Source organism: Silene latifolia, chromosome 6, assembly GCF_048544455.1.
Source record: "Silene latifolia isolate original U9 population chromosome 6, ASM4854445v1, whole genome shotgun sequence".
Lineage (NCBI taxonomy): Eukaryota > Viridiplantae > Streptophyta > Magnoliopsida > Caryophyllales > Caryophyllaceae > Silene > Silene latifolia.
In genome coordinates, this window is record NC_133531.1 from 17,263,365 (window position 1) to 17,283,537 (window position 20,173).

General features: G+C 34.4%; 4 protein-coding genes across 4 annotated transcripts; all 4 read right to left on the reverse strand.

The window, feature by feature from the left end:
• Positions 1-546: 546 nt before the first annotated feature.
• LOC141587638 (uncharacterized) lies at positions 547-1,515 on the reverse strand. The gene has a single exon (XM_074409112.1). The coding sequence runs from the start codon at positions 1,513-1,515 to the stop codon at positions 547-549; it is 969 nt and encodes a 322-aa protein (XP_074265213.1).
• Positions 1,516-8,553: 7,038 nt separating this feature from the next.
• Positions 8,554-9,828, reverse strand: LOC141587639 (putative F-box only protein 9). The gene has a single exon (XM_074409113.1). The coding sequence runs from the start codon at positions 9,826-9,828 to the stop codon at positions 8,554-8,556; it is 1,275 nt and encodes a 424-aa protein (XP_074265214.1).
• Positions 9,829-11,352: 1,524 nt separating this feature from the next.
• LOC141587640 (putative F-box protein At5g47300) lies at positions 11,353-12,530 on the reverse strand. Its single transcript, XM_074409114.1, has 2 exons — positions 11,793-12,530; positions 11,353-11,400 (listed from the first exon to the last, which is right to left on the reverse strand). Exons 1-2 carry the CDS (start codon positions 12,528-12,530, stop codon positions 11,353-11,355), a joined length of 786 nt encoding a protein of 261 aa, XP_074265215.1.
• Positions 12,531-15,851: 3,321 nt separating this feature from the next.
• LOC141586459 (uncharacterized) lies at positions 15,852-17,534 on the reverse strand. The gene is made up of 2 exons (XM_074407676.1): positions 17,251-17,534; positions 15,852-17,200 (listed from the first exon to the last, which is right to left on the reverse strand). The coding sequence occupies exon 2, from the start codon at positions 17,170-17,172 to the stop codon at positions 16,207-16,209; it is 966 nt and encodes a 321-aa protein (XP_074263777.1). The 5' UTR covers positions 17,173-17,200; positions 17,251-17,534; the 3' UTR covers positions 15,852-16,206.
• Positions 17,535-20,173: the final 2,639 nt, after the last annotated feature.

Consider the following 20,173-nt stretch of genomic DNA (forward strand, 5'->3'; position numbering starts at 1 on the left):
AAAAGATGCGGAGAACAATCATAACTTTAGGAAACTTCAGACCGTCAAAATGAGTGCCCAAAGCATCCTAAGTAACCAATTCAGATCATTTGTACCAATATTTATACTCCTACTACTCAGCATGTATGCACATTCGTTCACATAAGAAAGTTTCACAGATGTACAGCAGCAATTTATCGGACTTCATGTTAACTCTCAATAATGACAGCGAGTATCATATACATCACAGAGCTAGAGCATATGCAGCAAATATTCAGTAATGATTTTAACATAGGCAGCTCTTTAATTGTGAAAATGGGTGAAGAAATTCTATTAGAAATCAACAACCACGAAGGAAAAAGAAGCTAAGGCAAAAGTACCTATGCATACCATAATATAAACATGCATCTGAAAGATTCAAGACATACACAGCCAAGGAATGCCAAGGAAAAAGAAGCTAAGGCAAGATGCTAGAAATAACACGAATTCTAGCTTCTCAAAGAGCAAGAGGCATTATCACAATTGATATATTCAAGGTTGGTTAACTAACAGACAGAACTCTCTTATTCATGGGAAGGACCTCAAATCACGGGCTCCGTATCCTTTGAACAAAACCAAGCTCTCCCAATACTTCTCCAGCTTTAAATGAGAGCTCATATATCTTTTGAACGGCTGCACTTGGCCACTAGCTATATTATAAGCTTGGTTCCCGCACACTAAATAGCCACCATTATTCTCACAATAGAACACCTTTTCAAGATTAGCAGAGCACAACTTGAAAACTTCATAACCATCCTCACTTGATTTCCCAGAAAACAATAGTCTCCATGGCCCATTTTGGTTGTCCTGTTCTAGCATCCATATGCTGGAACTTACTTTGGAAATACTGAAAACCGCTAGCGACCCCTCAAGAAAAAACAAAAACCTCAAGGAGCCTTCTTCTTCGCAAGTAAATGGCAGTTCTAAAAAGGTTAATTTTTCCTGATCAAAGTCGAAAGAAGCAAGATGAGTAAATGTATCCCTTTGGACATCAAGTTTTCCAAGCCAGTGTACAGCGCCTCGAAAGAAAACAGAAGTTAATACAGAGTGAAATAGCCCACGGCTATTATTAATGTTGATAATAAAACCGACATGGAGGGGATCATTTCTGACCGTCCATTGTTGATCACCGAGTCTATAAACTGCAATATACATATTTCCAGACACTTTATCACGATTTTTGTCAAATGCGAATTTAACCACTTTATAATCCTGACAATCAGAGGCGAACCCAAAGACATACCAATCACGGTCGCTGATCAAATAGGAAGGAAGTGGGCATTTAGGAAATATCAAGGATTTGCGAATACAAGGATTCCACAATCTCAATTCTTTAAGGTAACCCTGAAGAGCATATAGTCCCACTAAAAGCAAGCCATTACAGCTACCTATAATACGATACTTTCCCGAATATATTCTAAAAATTCGATCAATTTTAGCAAGAGTTTGAGCATCACGAACAGTCAACACATAACCTACGTCTCCAGAGCATCCCATACCCTCAAGGGTTAACAATAATTTATTACTCGTATTATTTTCAGAATTAATTTGGGAATGTTGGAAATGTAAGGGAACGAAATCAGGGTGATCAATAATGGAACGCCAAGATTTACATACACACCTGAATTTAATTAGGGGTTTTGCCGGTAATGATGCCAAAATACGAGTCCAAACTTCGGGTGGTAAGTACTTGGATTCAGTTGTGGAATTGTTACCGCTACTCATCGTTTTAACTTTTAACAGCAGTAAATGTCAAAAAAATGGGGATGGGTCATCAGGGGGGACACAGGGAAATAGTGGTAAACTCTGATCTAGAGATTTTGAGGATTAGTGTGAGGGGCTGGTGGTAAATGGTAATTTTGTGGTGTAAAATAAAGGGGAAGGTGGTTGGTGACTTGGTGGTAATTGTGTGGTGTAAATAAAGGGGTGGGTGGTTCATGGTTGGTGGTAATTGTTAGCCAACTTCTTTTGACTTCTCACCTTCGATGTTTTCTGTCAAATTATGGTCCTGTTTTTTGGACTTAAAATCACTTAAGTTGAGTTAACTTCAGATCCAATAAGTTTAGTTCAATTCAGATCAGATTCTATAAGTTCAGTTCAGATCCTATAAATTCAGTTCAGATCCTATAAATTCACTTTAAAAAAGTTATATACAGAGTATTATTTTTAAAAACCGACGCAAATACATTTGACATTATTAATTATTCGATACATATATATACATTATTATTTTTAAAACAAAATCATCACCCTTCTCATTATTTTTTATCGTAATGTAATTGTGGTATAAAGTATGAACAAACCAATATATATATAAAGCGAAAAAATGTTATTATCTTACCTTTGTGTTTAGACTATATTTTCTTATCAGTGTTCTCTCTTGGCCGCCCACTAATTTTTTGTAAAAATTTTCTTTAATCTCAATAAAAGTTTGCGTTTTTTTAATAATAATACTCCCTCCATTCAACAATTATCACCCCATTTCTCTATTATATGTGAGAGGTATTATATTGAAATGGGGTGATAATTATTGAATGGAGGGAGTAATAATAATAATAATAATAATAATAATAATAATAAAAGTTGCGATTTTATACAAAAATATTAAAATTAATAATAATAATAATAATAATAATAATAACAACAACAACAACAACAACAACAACAACAACAACAACAACAACAACAACAACAACAATATTTAAGTTAAATTAATTTAAGTTATTTAAATTCGGATCGTTTAAGTTCAGTTCAGATCCTATAAGTTGATTCGATTGAGATAAGTTGATTCGAGATCCAATAAGTTGATTCGATTCGAGATCCCATAAGTTGATTCGAGATCTATAATTTGATTGATTGAGATCGGATCCTATAAGTTGATTGATTGATTGAGATCAGATCCGTTTCAGTCTTAAAGAACAAGGCATATATCTTACTTAAGATACACCCATGATAGTTATGAGCAAAAAAAAAAAATATTCACTACATTTCTCACAGTACCTTTTTTTTTCTTTTCTAAATTATTCAATTTATCAAATTTAAAATCCTATTGAATTTATTAAATTCGTAGTTTTTTTTCATCTATTTGTTTTCGAGTTTGATCAAATTTATAGTTCATAACCATCGAATTAGACCGATATTCATTAAACTCAAAGTGAACATAAAAGTGTCATAAAATGAATATCACATTACATAACACTCGTTCATCAAATTACACTATCATATTCATTTAACTCAACGTGAATATAATAGCATCATAGAGTGAATATTACACTAAATACTACATATTCATCAAATTATATTATCAAATTTAGTAAAATCAAAATGAATATAATGGTAACTTATGATGAATATCACACTTGATAAGACGTATTCAATAAATAGGATTATCATATTCACTAAATTTTGAGTGAATATGATAGTGCCATATGATAACTATCATACTCGAAACCATAAATTTAATCATAAATAATGAGATAAAACATAAAAATTCAATTTAATTTATTGTATTATACAACTTTTAGGATTTAATGTAGTTTCAACATAAACTCGATAAATTAGAATTTGATTAATCAAAACACGAAGTAATTTTAACACATACCTGATAAGTTAGAACTCAAATCAAGATTACAAAACCACTTATGTTGGATGGAAAATTAAATTTTATGGGAGAAAATTGTTGATTACAGCCTTTTATAAACCTCATTTTGAAAATTACAGCCTTATATAATTTTTTTTGAAAATTACATCCAAAATATTACTTTTCTTCTAAAATTGCACCAACTTGAGGTTTTTGGTGATTTTTGATGATGTTTTTTATGATGTACCCTTTATTATTTGAGAGCCTACTTACCCAAATTTCTTACCTCTCCTTAACACAAACCAATTAATCACCCCAAACATCATAAAAACATCATAAAAATTCACCGGAAAACTCAAGTTGGTGCAATTTTAGAAGAAAAGTAATATTTTGGATGTAATTTTCAAAAAAAATTATATAAGGCTGTAATTTTCAAAATGAGGTTTATAAAAGGCTGTAATCAACAATTTTCTCATTTTATGGATGATTTTTTTGATAGAAACGGAAGACGTAGTTTGAAACAGGAGAAAGAAAGAGTTTATGAAAAGTGATAACTGTTAAGTAGTGGAGAATTTTGTTATTTGTTTTTTTTAATATCGAGAGTAGGAAGTACTATACACCCGGGGTGTATGGTATAAGAATTGATGTTTTCTTCACTTGCGTCATTGTGTTTTTTTGATGTAGCTTGCCTTTGTCCGCAGGGGTGGACCCAGGTTTTTTGGACAAGGGGGCACAAAATTATTCTTTAACAAATTGTCTTCTATTTTACTTTGTATAAGGCACTTTATACATATTATAATTTATTTTTTATATAAAATATAAAAAAGTAATGAGCTAAATGTTCTTTGTACATCACAAAAAATTCTTAATTATTTACTCTTTTACAAAACGTAATTTATAGGATGTCTCATTTAAGATAAAACACATTTTACTTAGATATTTTCTCCATTCAACTCCACTTTACCAATTTCATTTTTGTACATTATTCACGAGTGAGTATTCAATTTCAATTTTCTCTCGATACGTAAGTGAAAATATAATCATGTGAGATCTTGTTTGATTCGTCTTTACGAGTACATTAAAAATATCTAACTTTTATAATTTTTGCAAATATGTAGCTAACGATATTTAGCGCGTAAAACACGCGTTGGCAAACGTGAAAAAGGAAAGTGGTAGATTGGAGTTGAATGCAGGAAGTATTAAACATTGAACACTAGTGACTTAGTGGGTAGACTATGGAGATAGGCTATGGCCTAAGGCCCAAAAATACACTACAAGAGCTTCATATAGTAAAACCCCTGTTCGGGGAGTCAAACCCTGGACGCCCCACTATACGTTTAAGTCTTCTGCCAACTGTGCTGCAACAATTGTATGTCAATTATCTGCACATATAAATATATATTCTTGAACTTTCATGATGGGCACCTGCCCACTCGGACCCCCTAGATCCGCCCCTGTTTGTCCGAGCTAGTTTACAACCCCTTATATTATGACCAGGTAGACCACATATAGAGAAATAACAAGTGGTAAGCCTCTCCGAATTCAGGTCTCCTTGCTTTTTTCAGCCTGCCAACCATTAATTTCTTCACCATAGGAGCTATTATTGGTGGTTGTTGTGAAGTAGCCCATTCTTTTGCACCATTTAGGGGCTCAATAAGATAGTCATAAGCCGTTAGATACATGCTCTTCCTATAACATCGACAACATATGCTTCAGGTCTCTCTTTACTAGCCATAATTGCAGCAACAATATGATTGTAAGTGTAACACTCCCATATACCAAGCTGTCTTACCAAGGACTACCCCACCAAATTATGATTCATAATTGAACAAATATAGATTGATTTAGAAGGTGCATTGATATTGATTTAAGAGGAATTTTTTTGCTGGGTTTTCTAAGTAAGGGCGTGTAAATGGAAGTTTTTGGGGGAAAAAGTACTACAATAAGTAAAATACATACTTCGAAATAAATTCCGTAATAATTTTAGCCAATCTTATTTTTTTTATTATCTGTATCTACGTTAAATACATTTGATACTTTTATTTGATGCAATTTCAATAGAAGTTTTTGCTTAAATAGAGTCGAAACCCAAATTATTTAACAAAATAGTGCGGGTTTCAAACTATTAGCACTTGTGGCTATCCCGGACAGCGAGAAGTTGCTTCCATAATCAGGTATTTGACAAGCTAGAATTGTCGTCTCCGTTCTTCTTACTCCGACCACCAAATAATGAAATAAGACATCATTCTCATCTTCTCACTTCCCTTATCGTATTCACATTGTTGTTTGAGTTATTTGCTCCATGGTTTGCGCAAAAAACGGCCCGCAATATCGCCGTTCATTAACAATTTCGGTTTTGAGAAATCCATTTATAACGATAGTGATAATACTGATATACAGTAGGAATTATGGTGATAGTGATATAGAGTACGATTTAGGAATTATGGTCAGCTTTGAAAGATACAACTTTGTTTCATGGGAAGCTTACTTTTCAAAACCGCAAATAAGCAACTTCTTGGAAGCTTGAAGCTCGCAACTCAGAATAGCGTTGCAACATGTAAAATTTCTCGAAACCGAAATTGTTTGTGAACGGTGATATTGCGGGTCATTTTTTGCATAAACCATATATGAAGCTAATAACTCAAACAAAGATGTGTATATGATAGAATGGTGGTTGTATTTCATTATTTGGTGGTCGGAGTAAGGAGAACGGACACGACGAATGTAGGTTGTCAAATAACTGAACATGGAAACAAACTTCTCAGTGTCCAGTGACATGTTCTAAATTTCAAAAAAAAAAAAAAAAAAAAAAGCACGGAAATGATGACGTGGACCCATTTTTAGTAAATAGTTTGAAACCCGCACTATTTTGTTAAATAGTTTGGATTTCACAACCCCATTTAAGCAAAAACTTCATTTCAATAATATATGCGAAATAATAATCTTTATTGTAATGTTATATTGTTCATGAATTATAAACTCGATGTATGTTTGGTGGAAACAACTCAACAAACTATATTATGTTGGTATCTAATATTTTCATGAATCAAGTAGTTTACACTAACTGATGAATTAGGACAGAGCAGGTTTTGAATGGAACCACAAGCTACAAACAAACCTCAAGAAATTTTTTCTTTTATTTAAAAAGTTACTCCCTCCTATTCGGGGTTTTCTTCCCCTTTGATGTAGGCATAAGATTTTAAGAGATGATTAAAGAATGAATAAATGAAGATGGTGGGGTTTGTGGATTGGAGAGAAAAATGAATAATTAAGAATTAAATAAGGAATTGTGAGTTATGTGGGGTTTGGTGATAGGAGGAAGAGATGAATAAAATAAGAGTAAAAGTTGGGTGGGGTTTGGTAATAGAAGAGAGGGATGAATAAAATAAGAGTAAAAGTTTCCAAAATAAGAAAGGGAAAGAAAACCTGAATAATCCGTTTAAGGAAATTTCTCTCTATTCATCCCAAAAACATAATTAAATTCTCATAAAATTTTTTAAATGAATCTCAATTTTCATACTAAACAAGATAAATTTCATTTCATAATAAATTACATTAAATTTGTTTGGGTTACGTAACTTTTATTGTTATTTTCTTCAATTTGGGTTTTCATTTTTTCAATTAGGGTTTATGTGAAGGCGCAACATATTGAATTAAATTTGTACCAAAATTAATTAAATGTCAGAAATAATCTCGTCATCAGAATTAATCTGCTTCTTTCAATCGTCTTCAATGTCATCAAAATTTTATATTAGAACCATAATTAGTTAGAATTTGGATCAAGAAAGATAAAAAAAATGAGGGAAACTTGATTATGTAGAATATTGCATCAATTGCGACAAAGATTAATAAGAAGGGACTTGAATTGCAAATATTGCAAAGGTAAAGGCTAATGGTGATTGAGATCCATGAACACTAACTTATCAAGCATCAACGTGAATAGATTTCTTTGACATTGAATTGTAGATTATTGGTACCAAACTTTAATTGTAGAATTTAAATACCTTTGAATTGTATAAATTGGGGACAAATTTGAAGTATTACTCGCTCCTTTTAGGTTTAAAGGGAGCGTTCTTTTTCTTTGAGAGGGAAAGAAGGTCATGAAAGTTGAGAGAGGGTGGAGAAAATGACAAGGGTAATAACGGAAAACATGTACACGATTGAGTAAATCATGTACATGAAAGAGCAATACCCTTTTTTGGTCGAATTGCCACAGTGACTAGTTTGATGTGCACGGTTTGAACTCTGACATATAGGTGGGTATCACTCTAAAAAAAAAAAAAAAAAAAAAAATCAGCTGACCAGCTACATTCCTCCCTAATATAACGATACTGTAAATGAGGTGACCACTGAATATAAGACGACAAAAAAACTTTGCTTACCTGAGGCTGTGTACCTAAACTCTCTTGCTTCATATTGATATTTTCCCTTATTATATGGTCTCTTAATAACTTATTGAAATACCGTCTCTCCCAAGTTTTAGTATATTATAAAAAGATGTAAAACTTCAAACCGTCATTTGTAACTTAGAGTTGAAAAGAACAGTCACAATCTTATGAATTCCTATTTATTTCCCTGCAAACATGTCAAAATGATTTACAAAGACCATCTCAAGTAATCAATTCAGATCACTCGTACCAATATTTAAACTCATACTACTACTCATGTATGCTCATTTATATAAGAAAAGTTTCGCAGATGCACAACAATTTATCTGACATGCATCACGCTAATTCTCAAGAATGACAAGGTGATTCATATATAATCCCAGAGCTGCAGCAAATATGCAATACTGCGATTTTAACATCGGTAGTTGTTTAATGATGAAGAAATTAGAAATTTTAAAAACAAAAATATCTAAGCATACTATAATGTAAACTCGTATCTGAGGAATTTAAGGCATACACAGCCAACAAAAGGCCAAGAAAAAAACAAGCTATGGCAAATTCTCTTACTCATGGGATGGACCTCAAATCACGGGCTCCGTATCCTTTGGACAACACCAAGCTCTCCAAATACGTTTCCAGTTTTAAATGAGAGCTCATATATCTTTTCAACAGCTGTACTTGACCACTAGCTATATTATAAGCCCATTTCCCGCAAACTAAATAGCCACCATCACTCTCGCAATAGAACACCTTCTGAAGCTTATAATGGCACAACTCGAATACATCATAACTATCCTCACTTGATTTCCCTGAAAACCATAGAGTCCACGGCCCCTTTTGGTTGTCCTGTTCTAGCACCCATATGCTGGAACTTACCTCAGAAATACTGAAAACGGCTAGCGATCCCCGAAAAAGAAAAAGAAACCTTAAGGAGCCTTCTTCTACGCAAGTAAATGGCAGTTCCAATAAGGTTAAATTTTCCTGATCAAAGTCAAAGGAACCAAGATGAGTAAATGCAATCCTTTTTTGATCAATTTTTCCAAGCCAGTGAGCCCCACCTCCAAAGAAAACAGCAGTTGATAGAGATCGAAACATACTAATATTATTGTTCAGAAAACGGACATTGACGGGATCATTTCTGACGGTCCATTGTTGATTACTGTGAGTAAAAACTGCAAAATTCATTTTATAATCCATACTATCACGGGCAGAGTCGAACAAATAGTATATTTGTTCAATATCTTTAGCCTGACAATTGTCAAATCCAAAGGCAACCACTTTATAATCCTTACTATCAGGGGCAAACCCAAACAAACACCAACTTCGGTCCTTCATCAAGTATGTGCGAAGTGGGCAAAGTGGGCAAGTAGGAAGTATCAAGGATTTGCGAATACAAGGGTTCCACAATCTCAATTCTTCCGGGTCACGTGTATAACGAGATCGTGTATAACGAGATCGTCCCACTAAAAGCAAGCCATTACAGCTACCTATAAGACGGTACCTGTACGAATGTATTTTAAACAAAATGCTCTCGATTTTACCTAGAGTTTTAGCATCACGAACCGTCAACAAACACCCTTGATCTCCAGAGGATCCCATACCCTCCAGGGCTACCAATAATTTATTACTCGCATTATTTTCAGAATTGATATGATAATGTTGGAAATGAATGTGAACGAAATCTGGGTTATCAATAACGGAACGCCAATATTTACATACGCATCTGAATTTTAATAGGGTTTTCGCCGAGAATTTTGACAAAATCTGAGTCCAAATTTCGGGTGGTAAGTACTTGAATTCCGAATTATTGATCAATTTTGATGAACTTGAGGGACTCTTCATTGTTTTCGCAGCACTAACTTGAGGATGAACGATTAGGGCGTACCTGTGTTGTAAATAAGGGAGAGTAGGTCCTCTCTATTTCCTCTCGACGGCTCATATCCTATTTTGGTACGTAAAAATAACGAAAGTGACAATTAGACCTAGCAAACAAGTTACCCGGGCCGGTTCGGGAGGGTCAATTTCAGGTTGTCGAGAGTTTGAGTCGGGTCGGGTTGGTCAACCAGGTCATTTCATCGGTTTCAGGTCAATTATTATTAAGTTATTTATGGAAATTTTTTACTCCCAACAATAATAAACATCCGGGTCGAGTTATATTGAGTCAGATTAATTCGGATTCGAGTACGGTTGTTGGGTCCGGTTATTTGTGTCAGGGTCATTCGAGCAGATCAGTTTTGCCGGGTCTAGACGGATAAAAATGGTAATGGAGTATAAAGTAGATTTCATTATTAAATTATTTAATTGCAAAATAAAATATAAATATATGTTAAATTTGGGCCATTCTTAATTTGGGTTAGTCCTATGTCATAGGACAGTCTTATTAAAGAGAGGTATAAATATATTTGAACCATGATTAAATGAGAATTTGTGTGCTTGGATAAGTGTATATACTCAATATGTGAGTGGTTTGAATTACCAATTAGTAGATTATACAACTGGTTGTATGTAGTTTATGTACAACCTTTTCAATGTTGTCGAGTTTTGTTATAAAGTTGTCGAGCTTTACTAACAAAATTGTCGAGTTACAATACAAAGTTATTGAGCTTAAGAGGAATAATTATTAAACTCAATAACTTTTTAAATTAGCTCAATAACTTATAAAATAGCTCGACAACTTTGTGTAAAGAACTCAACAACTTTGAGGCGGTTGTACAATGCTAATATACAACTGGTTGTAAGATAGTATTTGTGTTTGAATTACTGTTTAACATCAAGAAGTTAGTGCACAATTTTGTTTGCCAGAGGCAATTATGAATTTATGATAAAAAACAATAAAACGAAAGACATTAAAACCCAACAAGAAAAAGATTGTAACAATAGATGTGCAAAACGTACTACTTGTAAGCTCAATAGCCTCAATTTAACAAGAAAATGGACTAAAATTGATTTAATATAGCGGAAATGCCATAGAAAAAATGCCGTTAACGAAAGAAAAAAATGATTTACGGAGCATCTAGCAAGGAATGACATTGATGAATCACAAGAACTTGAGTATCTTAATTACACCACCGCGGAAATAAGGGTCGAAAATGTAGAGTTTTAGCTTTGTGATGCGATTTGTGAACACTTCACCCATAATGAATGAAGCGAAGCAGTAATAACTTAGTCCCACAACAAAGATGTTCTCGTCAATCCTCTTATAAGTCGATATAGAATTAACTTTAAAAACCAAACAGGCAAACATTATTACTTGGACGTCTTAAAAACCTAAATTGAAAAAGACGCAAAAAATATCGTCAACCTAAAAAAGCGGTGTTGAAATTCGAAGGGGATGGTTTATAACCAACAACAATAAAACGAGAAACATTAAAGCGAAACAACAACACGGCCGTAACAATGGCCTTTACCTTTGTGCTGCAAAAAAACATAAAGATTATTGTTGGAAAAACCAACATTATGATAGAACTAACAGTAATTCAAGCTGACGGAACAGCAAGAAGAATAGTAGTGACTGCCATACACAGCCAAGAAATGCCAAGGAATAACACGAATTCTAGCTTCTAAAAGAGCAAGACGCATGATCGCAATTGATCATGGGAAGGACCTCAAATCACGGGCTCCGTCTCCTTTGATCAACACCAAGCTCTCAGAATACGTTTCCAAGTTTAAATGAGACTTCATTGGTCTTTTGAATGGCTCCACTTGGCCACTAGCTATATAATAAGCCTTGTCCCGCAAACAAAATAGCCACCATCACTCTCACAATAGAACACCTTTCGAAATTGTATTTCGCACAAATTGAATACTTGATAACCACGCCAACTTGACTTTCCTGAAAACCGTAGAGTCCATGGTTCCTTTTTGTTGTCCTGTTGTAGCACCCATATGCTGGAAGTTACCTCAGAAATATTGAAAATCGCTAGTGATTCTCCGAGAAGAAACAGAAACCAACATGTTCTATCGTCCCAACTAAAAGGGAGTTCCAAAAAGGTGAAACTTTCCTCATCAAAATCAAAGGAACAAATATGAGTTATTGCCTTCGTTCTTTTATCATTGTTTCCGAGCCAGTATGCTGCCCCTCGAAAGTAAACAGCAGTAAATAGAAAATAAAACAGCCCAAACATATCATTAGTGTTCAGATTACTGATATTAAGGGCTTTATTTCTGACAGTCCATTGTTGATTACTCAGCGTATACATTTTTTCATTCTCACTACCCTGACTTTCGTCCAATTCAAATGCAACCACTTTATAATCCTTACTACGAGGGGAAAACCCGAACAAATAGCAACTAAGGTTGTCGGGCAAATAGGGGCGAAATGGGCAAGGTTGAAGTATCAACGATTTGCGAATACAAGGGTTCCACAATCTCAATTGATCATTAAGGTAACCTAGAGGAGCATATTGTCCCACTAAAAGCAAGCCATTACAGCTACCTAAAATACGGTACCGGTATGAATACGTTCTAACAATGTAATCGACTGTACGAAGAGTTTGAGCATCATGAACTGTCAACAAACATCCTTGATCTCCAGACTTTCCCATACCCTCGAGAGTTACCAATAATTTCTTACTCCCATTATTTTCATAATTGATATTTGCTCACATGTGAGCGAAATCAGGGTTATCAATAATAGAGCACCAAAATTTACACACGCACCTTATTTTTAATAGTTTTTTCGCCGGTAATTTTGACAAAATCTGAGTCCAAAGGTCGGGTGGTAAGAGGTTGGATTTTGAAATATAGGGCAATTGAGATGAAGTTTTGAGATTATTTCTGCTCTTCATATTGTTTTTACAGCAATTAATTACTGACGCCGTAAACGTCAAAGAATTGAGGATGGGTAAACTTTGATCTAGAGATTTTAAGGATTAGCGTGACTGCGTGAGGTGCCGGTGGTAATTGGGTAAATAACGGGCGGTTGGTGACTTGATGATAATTGTATGGGGTAAACAAAGGGTACTTGGTGGTAATTGTTAGTATTTGTTGGGCCCCTTCTTCCTTTGGCTTCTCAGTTCTATTTTTCTATTTAGAACTGAGAAAGTTGACCCGGCCCGATAAGGTTGATCCGAGATCCGAACTTGTTTGACCCGATTATAACTTGAAATTCGAATTGACCCGATCTAGATCCGATCCAAACCTTGATTGACCCAAATTTGATCAGACCAAAGATGGGCCGACCTAAAAGACCCCACCCATAATTGACTCAATTCAAAATGACTTAAATTGACCAAAATATCCGGAATCGACAAGTTCTAAGTCATATTAATGTTATATGCATCAAAATAGAGTTTCATTGGTTAGAACCATTCTTAATAAATGGTTAAATTTGCAAAATACTAAAGTCATATTAATGTTATATACTGGTACCAACTAAAAGTCTTTTGGCCATTAACCCGAAAACGACTAGACCCAAAATGACCCATACTCGAAAGTGACACGACCCGAAGTGACCCGACAACAGGTACTCGAAATCAACCCGAAACTCAAAATGACCCGCCTCGACCCGATCCGAAATATATAACATACCCGAAATGACCTGACCCAAATTGACCCGACCCGATTACCTATTTGCCACCTCTACTTCTATTAGGTGCTGTTTGGCCAAGTTTACCTAAAAGAGTTTTTACTTTTTAAAATGAGTTTTTCCACAAACTACTTCTTGAAAAAGTTGTGATTGTTTGGCCTAACTTTTGTAAAAACAGTTTTTCCAAATTTGATGTGTTTGGCCTAATTACTTTTATTCGACTTTTTTGATTTTTTTGTTTACTATATAATTTGGGTTAAAGTCACACTTGTCAAACTTTACACCTTTAAGCGCATTTTTTCTAATAAAAATTATGTAATGTCATAGTTACAACCGCAATTTTATACTGTGTAATACTCATAATCATGATATTCATAGCCAATGTTATCTCCTCGATTAGAAAGTTGCAATATCAACTTATTATGTTGCAAGATGATGAAACTCACCTACAAATATAATCAATTAGTCAAACTATAAACAAAAGCATTAAACATTTATATTGGTGGGTACTTGAACTACAAAACAATTACTACGTTAGCCAAAGAATAATTATAAAATAAGACGTCTTATAACTCTTATATTATGAGATATTACTTTTATAAGTCAAACATTCAATTTTTACATATAAAGGATCGTCTCACACTGAAAGACGGTCTTATACATTATTGAAAGGATCCTCTCATACTCTTTTTATCTCAAACTGTAAATTATTTTTCCTTTTTATATAATTAATATTGAGCTTATATTTAAAAAATACCATAAGACAAATCATAAGCAATATACGGAGTACATAGCAATAATCAATGCCCACATGACTTAAAGAACTTACATTTAGAAGCAGCCGATTAACAAAAAATAGGTAATAATAGAGTGAAAAATATTATAATTATAGAGTACAAACAATAAAAACCAAAATAATTGCCCCATCTAGTAGAGATTGTGAGAAGTAGAAGTAGAAGTAGGTATTTGCTGCTTCTGCTTTTAGTGGCTTTTTTTTAAGTTTTAACTTTTCAAAAGTAGTTTTACACCCATCTAATTTATAGTGTTTGGCCTAGTTTCTATTTTTTTAGTTGTAAAAGCACTTGTAACTCTTGGCCAAACAGCACCTTAGTAGTTCTCACCTCATTCAATGTATTACGTGTATTAATGTTGACCTGATAAATGGATCAACCGGGTTGGGCTAGGTTCGAGTATGTCTTATTATCGGGTTAGTTTCGGTCGGGTCGGGATGTTCTGGGTTTCGGGTGTTTTTCAAGTATGTTAGTTGGGGTCATTTTCAGGTTAAGTCGGTCGGGTTATTTCGGGTTCAGGTCTTTTTGGTATTAATGATTAAGAGAAAAAATTGTGCTCCGTAACTTGTAAGCTCAATAGCCTCAATTTAACAAGAAAATGGACTAAAATTGATTAATATAGCAAAAATGCCATAGAAAAAATGCCGTTAACGAAAAAAACCAAAATATGTTTTCTAGCAAGGAATGAAATTGAAGAATCACAAAAACTTGAGAATTTGTGATCAAATACACCACTACAGAAATAGGGGTCCAAAATGTAGAGTTTTAGCTTTGTGTTAACAACTCCGTCCCACAACAAAAATAGTTCTCGTTTACCCTCTTATAAATCGTTATAGAATAACTTTGAATACTCGTTTCCCCGTTTGGGTACGACTTTGAACATTTTCAAAACATCATTACTTGGACGTCTAGGAAACATAAATTGAAAAAGACGCAATAAATATCGTCAACCTAAAAAAGCGGTGTTGGAATTCAAGGCGGATGGTTTATCACCAACAACATTATGATAGAACTAAAAGTAATTCAAGCTAATGGAACAGCAAGAAGAAAACTCCGAAGAGATAGGAAATGGGCAAGGGTCTTCTCAAAGGCAAGCAATAAATCAAGCAAGCAGTAACAAACTAACAATAGTCGATCACCGAGTGTCTAAACTGCAACACTCACTTTTGCAGCCTCTAGATCCTCACTTCCTACAGTCGTGATCGCAACTACGTAATCCTTTCTACGAAAAGCAAATCCAAATGCACATCTAAATAGAAAACTCCGAAGACATAGGAAATGGGCAAGGGTGAAGTAGCAAGGATTTTTTTCATTTCTCTTCAAAAAAACATGAATCAAGTAGATCACACAAACCGATGAATTAGCCGAGCAGAGCAGGTTTTGAATTAAACCACAAGCTACAAACAAACCTGAAGAAAATGCTTTGTATAACTGGTTTATTTTAGTTAAATAGCCGCAATGACTAGTAGTGAGCCGACCAAATCAAACGCAATTTACAGAATATTTATCGGACTTCATGTATAACAGAATATTTATCGGACTTCATGTTAACTCTCAATAATGACAGCGAGTTTCATATAAATCACAGAGCTACAGCATATGCAGCAAATATTCGGTAATGGTTTTAACATACGCAGCTGTTTAATTGTGAAAATGGGTGAAACATTCTATTAGAAATCAACACACGAAGGAAAAAGAAGCCAAGGCAAAAGTACCTACGCATACCATAATGTAAACATGTATCTGAAAGATTCGAGACATACACAGCCAAGGAATGCCAAGGAAAAAGAAGCTAAGGCAAGATGCTAGAAATAACACGAATTCTAGCTTCTCAAAGAGCAAAAGGCATCATCACAATTGATACATTCAAGGTTGGTTAAATAACACCCAGAACTCTCTTATTCATGGGAAGGACCTCAAATCACGGGCTCCATATCCTTTGAACAAAACCAAGTTCTCCCAATACTTCTCCAGTTTTAAATGAGAGCTCATATATCTTTTGAACGGCTGCACTTGGCCACTAGCTATATTATAAGTCTTGTTCCCGCAAACAAAATAACCGCCATCACTCTCACAATAGAACACCTTCTCAAGCTTACTATGGCACAACTCGAATACTTCATAACCATCCTCACTTGAATTCCCTGAAAACCATAGAGTCCACGACCCCTTATGGTCATCCTGTTCTAACATCCATATGCTGGAACTTACTTTAGATATACCCAAAACGGCCAGCGACCCCTCAAGAAAAAACAGAAACCTCAAGGAGCCTTTTTCTTCGCAAGTGAATGGCAGTTCCAAAAAGGTTAATGTTTCCTGATCAAAGTCGAAGGACACAAGATGAGTAAATGCATTCCTATGGTTATCAACTTTTCCAAGCCAGTGTCCTGCGCCTCGAAAGAAAACAGCAGCTGATACAGAGTCAAATAGGCCACGCCTACTATAATTGTTGAGAATAGGGAGATTAAGGGGATCTTTTCTGACGGTCCATTCTTGATTACTGAGTGTATAAACTGCAAAATAGATTATTCCATTCTGTTCACCCTGAATATGGTCAGGGACAAACCCAACCACTTTAAAATCCTGACTACGAGGGGCGAACCCAAACACATACCAAACAAAGTCGGTGATCCAACCTAAGCGAAGTGGGCAAACAGGAAATATCAAGGATTTGCGAATACAAGGGTTCCACAATCTCAATTCTTTAAGGGGACCGTCAGGAGCATATAGTGCCACTAAAAGCAACCCATTACAGCTACCTAAAATACGATACCTTTCCGAATGTATTCTAATACTTCGATCAATTTTACTAAGAGTTTCAGCATCGCGAACTGTCAATACACAACCTACGTCTCCGGAGCATCCCATACCCTCAAAGGCTAACAATAATTTATTACTCGTATTATTTTCAGAATTGATTTGAGAATGTTGGAAATGCATGTGAACAAAATCAGGGTTATCGATAATGAAACGCCAAGATTTACATACGCACCTGAATCGTAATAGGGTTTTGGCCGGTAATGTTGGGAAAATCTGAATCAAAATTTCAGGTGGAATATACGGCAATTTCGATGATGTTGTGGGATTCTTGCTGCTCCTCATTGTTTTTACAGTACTAAGTTACTTGGTGGTAAACTCTCAGATCTAGAGATTTTGAGGAATAGCGTGAGATGCCGGAGGTAAATGGTAATTGTGTGGTGTAAACTGTAAATAAAGGGGTAGGTGATTGGTGACTTAGCCTGCTATTTTTCTGGCTTTTAGAGCTTTTGAAATTGAATCGAATCTGAATGAATGGGAATGAATCGAATCGAATCGAAATGAATCGAATCGAATGGAAAGTGAATCAATCAATCGAATCGAATGGAGTGGAAGCTGGACTGAATCGAATCGAATAAATTTGAATGAATGAATCGAATGAATAAAGTTGAATTGAATGAATCGAATCGAAATAATCATATTAATATTAATAATAATAATATTTAATATTATTGTTATTATCAATCGTACTAATAATAATATTCATAGTATAATACTATTTATACTAAAATTAATATTTTTAAGAAAAAAATTATAATATTATACTCCCCTCCGTCGGTAATTTGTTGTCTATTTCATTTTGGGGTGTCTCATTCAATTATTGTTCTTTCTATTTTAAGAATGAACTTGATGAGCAATTTGATCATTCACACTCAATTTGGTCCGCTTGTCATTTATAATTGGCCCCTCCTCTTTCCTTGGTCTTTGTGCCAAAAACCAAAGGACAACAATTGATTAGGGATAGAGGGAGGAGTATATGAATAATCATAAATTATAATAATGAAAAAATAGTAATTTTTTACTAATAATATTCTTAATAACAATAATAAATAATAATGTCAATATTAATAATGATATTAGTAAAAATAATTGTTTCGAATAAAAACACTCAAGTAAGCGTTGCTCGAATCCGGGTCGGGTCAACGCGCTCCTTTCAGACGATGGCACCTCGAACCTATGCTTGCTCTCTCCGGATGGATCTTTCACGCGTAACAAATAGGGCCTCGGAGGGTTCGCAACAGGTCCTTCTCCGATGCCTTACAGTGATTGGTGGATAGTTGGGACCTTGCTTGAAGCTAAGGTTTCCGTGCCTTCTCATAGTAGCTCGAGTAGTCTTACTTCTAGAGAGAGGAAGTTGTTGGTGAGAAGTATTTTACCATTGATGGGTGAATAATGAGGTATTTATAGATTTCTATGTGTACCTCAAATGATGGCTGGCAAGCATGGTTACCATATTCGCTATGAATACGCCTTATCGATTCGCGATTCGCTTATAGAAAATGCGTTATATGTATTTTCGAATCGAGTTGATAGAATTCGCTTTTAACAATTCGTGATTCGTAGAGTATCAAGCTTAATCCGTAACCATGTTGGCAAGCGTGTTGACTTGTATGACCCGTATTGGCTATTTGGTCAAGTCGGTTGGGCGTGCCCCATCAATAATATTAATAATAAATGTTATTAATTTTAATAATAATACCAATAATTATAACAACCATAACAACAACAATACTAATAATAATAATAATAACAATAACAATAATAAATAATATTATTATTAACATTATTATTCATTTTAACAACAACAACAACAACAACAACAACAACAACATTATTATTCATTTTAATAATAATATTCATAATAATAATAATAATAAATAAATTATTAATAACATTATTATTAAATATAATAATAATAATAATAATAATAATAATAATAATAATAATAATAATAATAATAATAATAATAATAATAATAATATTAAAGAATAATATTAAAAAATAGTATTATTGATAACAAAATTAATAATAACTATTAAATTTAAGATGAGTAAGGCTGAAATGAGCTGAACTTAATGGAGGAGCTCAATGAATCGAATCGAATCGAATGAGCCGAGCCGAAATGAGCCGAATCGAATGAATGAGTGAATCGAATCGAATCAATCAATGGAGTGAATCGAATCAATCGAAATGAATCGAATCAATCGAATCAATCGAATTTGAATCGAATCAAGTAGGTGAAAATAAGCCAGAAAGAACAGGGCCTTAGCGGTAATTGTGAGGCCACGTCCTTTTGGCTTCTCACCTATTCAACATTAATTAATCACATTTAATACCGACATTATTTGTCTTTGATTTAAAAGAAGTTACAATTGATCTCCTTGTGACGGGTTACCATTTGTGGCGGATATTTTGTGAGTTAAAATGGTAACAAAATAGGTTAGTGGAGAAAGGGGACCACATAAATAGTGTTGCAGAGAGAGAAAAAGTGGATACTTTGTGAGATAAAATGGTATCCGCCATTCAAGAGTGACGGATATGTGCCGTCACAAACAAGAATTTGTGAAGAAGTTAAATGCATATCAAATTATCCTATATATTGCCTAGAAAATGTCACAGTTTTGTCTCTGTTTAACTCCATAGCTACATGTAATAATATTTGACTCTTTTTTTTTTAGACAAACGTGTACTATTTTATAGAAACTGTAAAAAAGGAGAATACATAGTATCCGATTACATACCTACTGATGTGAATACGAATCACCTCGATGAAATAATTCTCGAAACAAGCGACCAAGGCAACCCGGTTCACCAAGCATGGATCGGTTCGAATAATAGTCGAGAAAAGTGCATGATCACCCGCCAATGGGACGGGTAGAACCGTGTGGAGAACCGTGTGGAGCAAGGAGAACCGTGTGGAGCAAGGTCCAACCTCGAAAATGGGCTAGTCCAAGGGCATTGAATAAAGCTCACCTAGTTTTTGTCATAGCCTAGTTTTTACAAAAGTCTTACCTAGTTTTTGGCTTAGTCTTACCTAGTTCTTCCACATAGC

Excerpts from the sequence above, each read along its gene's own strand:
- LOC141587638 (XM_074409112.1), bottom strand. The coding sequence starts at position 1,515 with ATGGGATGCTCTGGAGACGTAGGTTATGTGTTGACTGTTCGTGATGCT.
- LOC141586459 (XM_074407676.1), bottom strand. The coding sequence starts at position 17,172 with ATGGGATGCTCCGGAGACGTAGGTTGTGTATTGACAGTTCGCGATGCT.
- LOC141587639 (XM_074409113.1), bottom strand. The coding sequence starts at position 9,828 with ATGAAGAGTCCCTCAAGTTCATCAAAATTGATCAATAATTCGGAATTC.
- LOC141587640 (XM_074409114.1), bottom strand. The coding sequence starts at position 12,530 with ATGGGAAAGTCTGGAGATCAAGGATGTTTGTTGACAGTTCATGATGCT. Across the intron at positions 11,401-11,792 it reads CAAGTTGGCGTGGTTATCAA|CACAAAGGTAAAGGCCATTG; the intron begins GTATTCAATTTG and ends GTTTTTTTGCAG.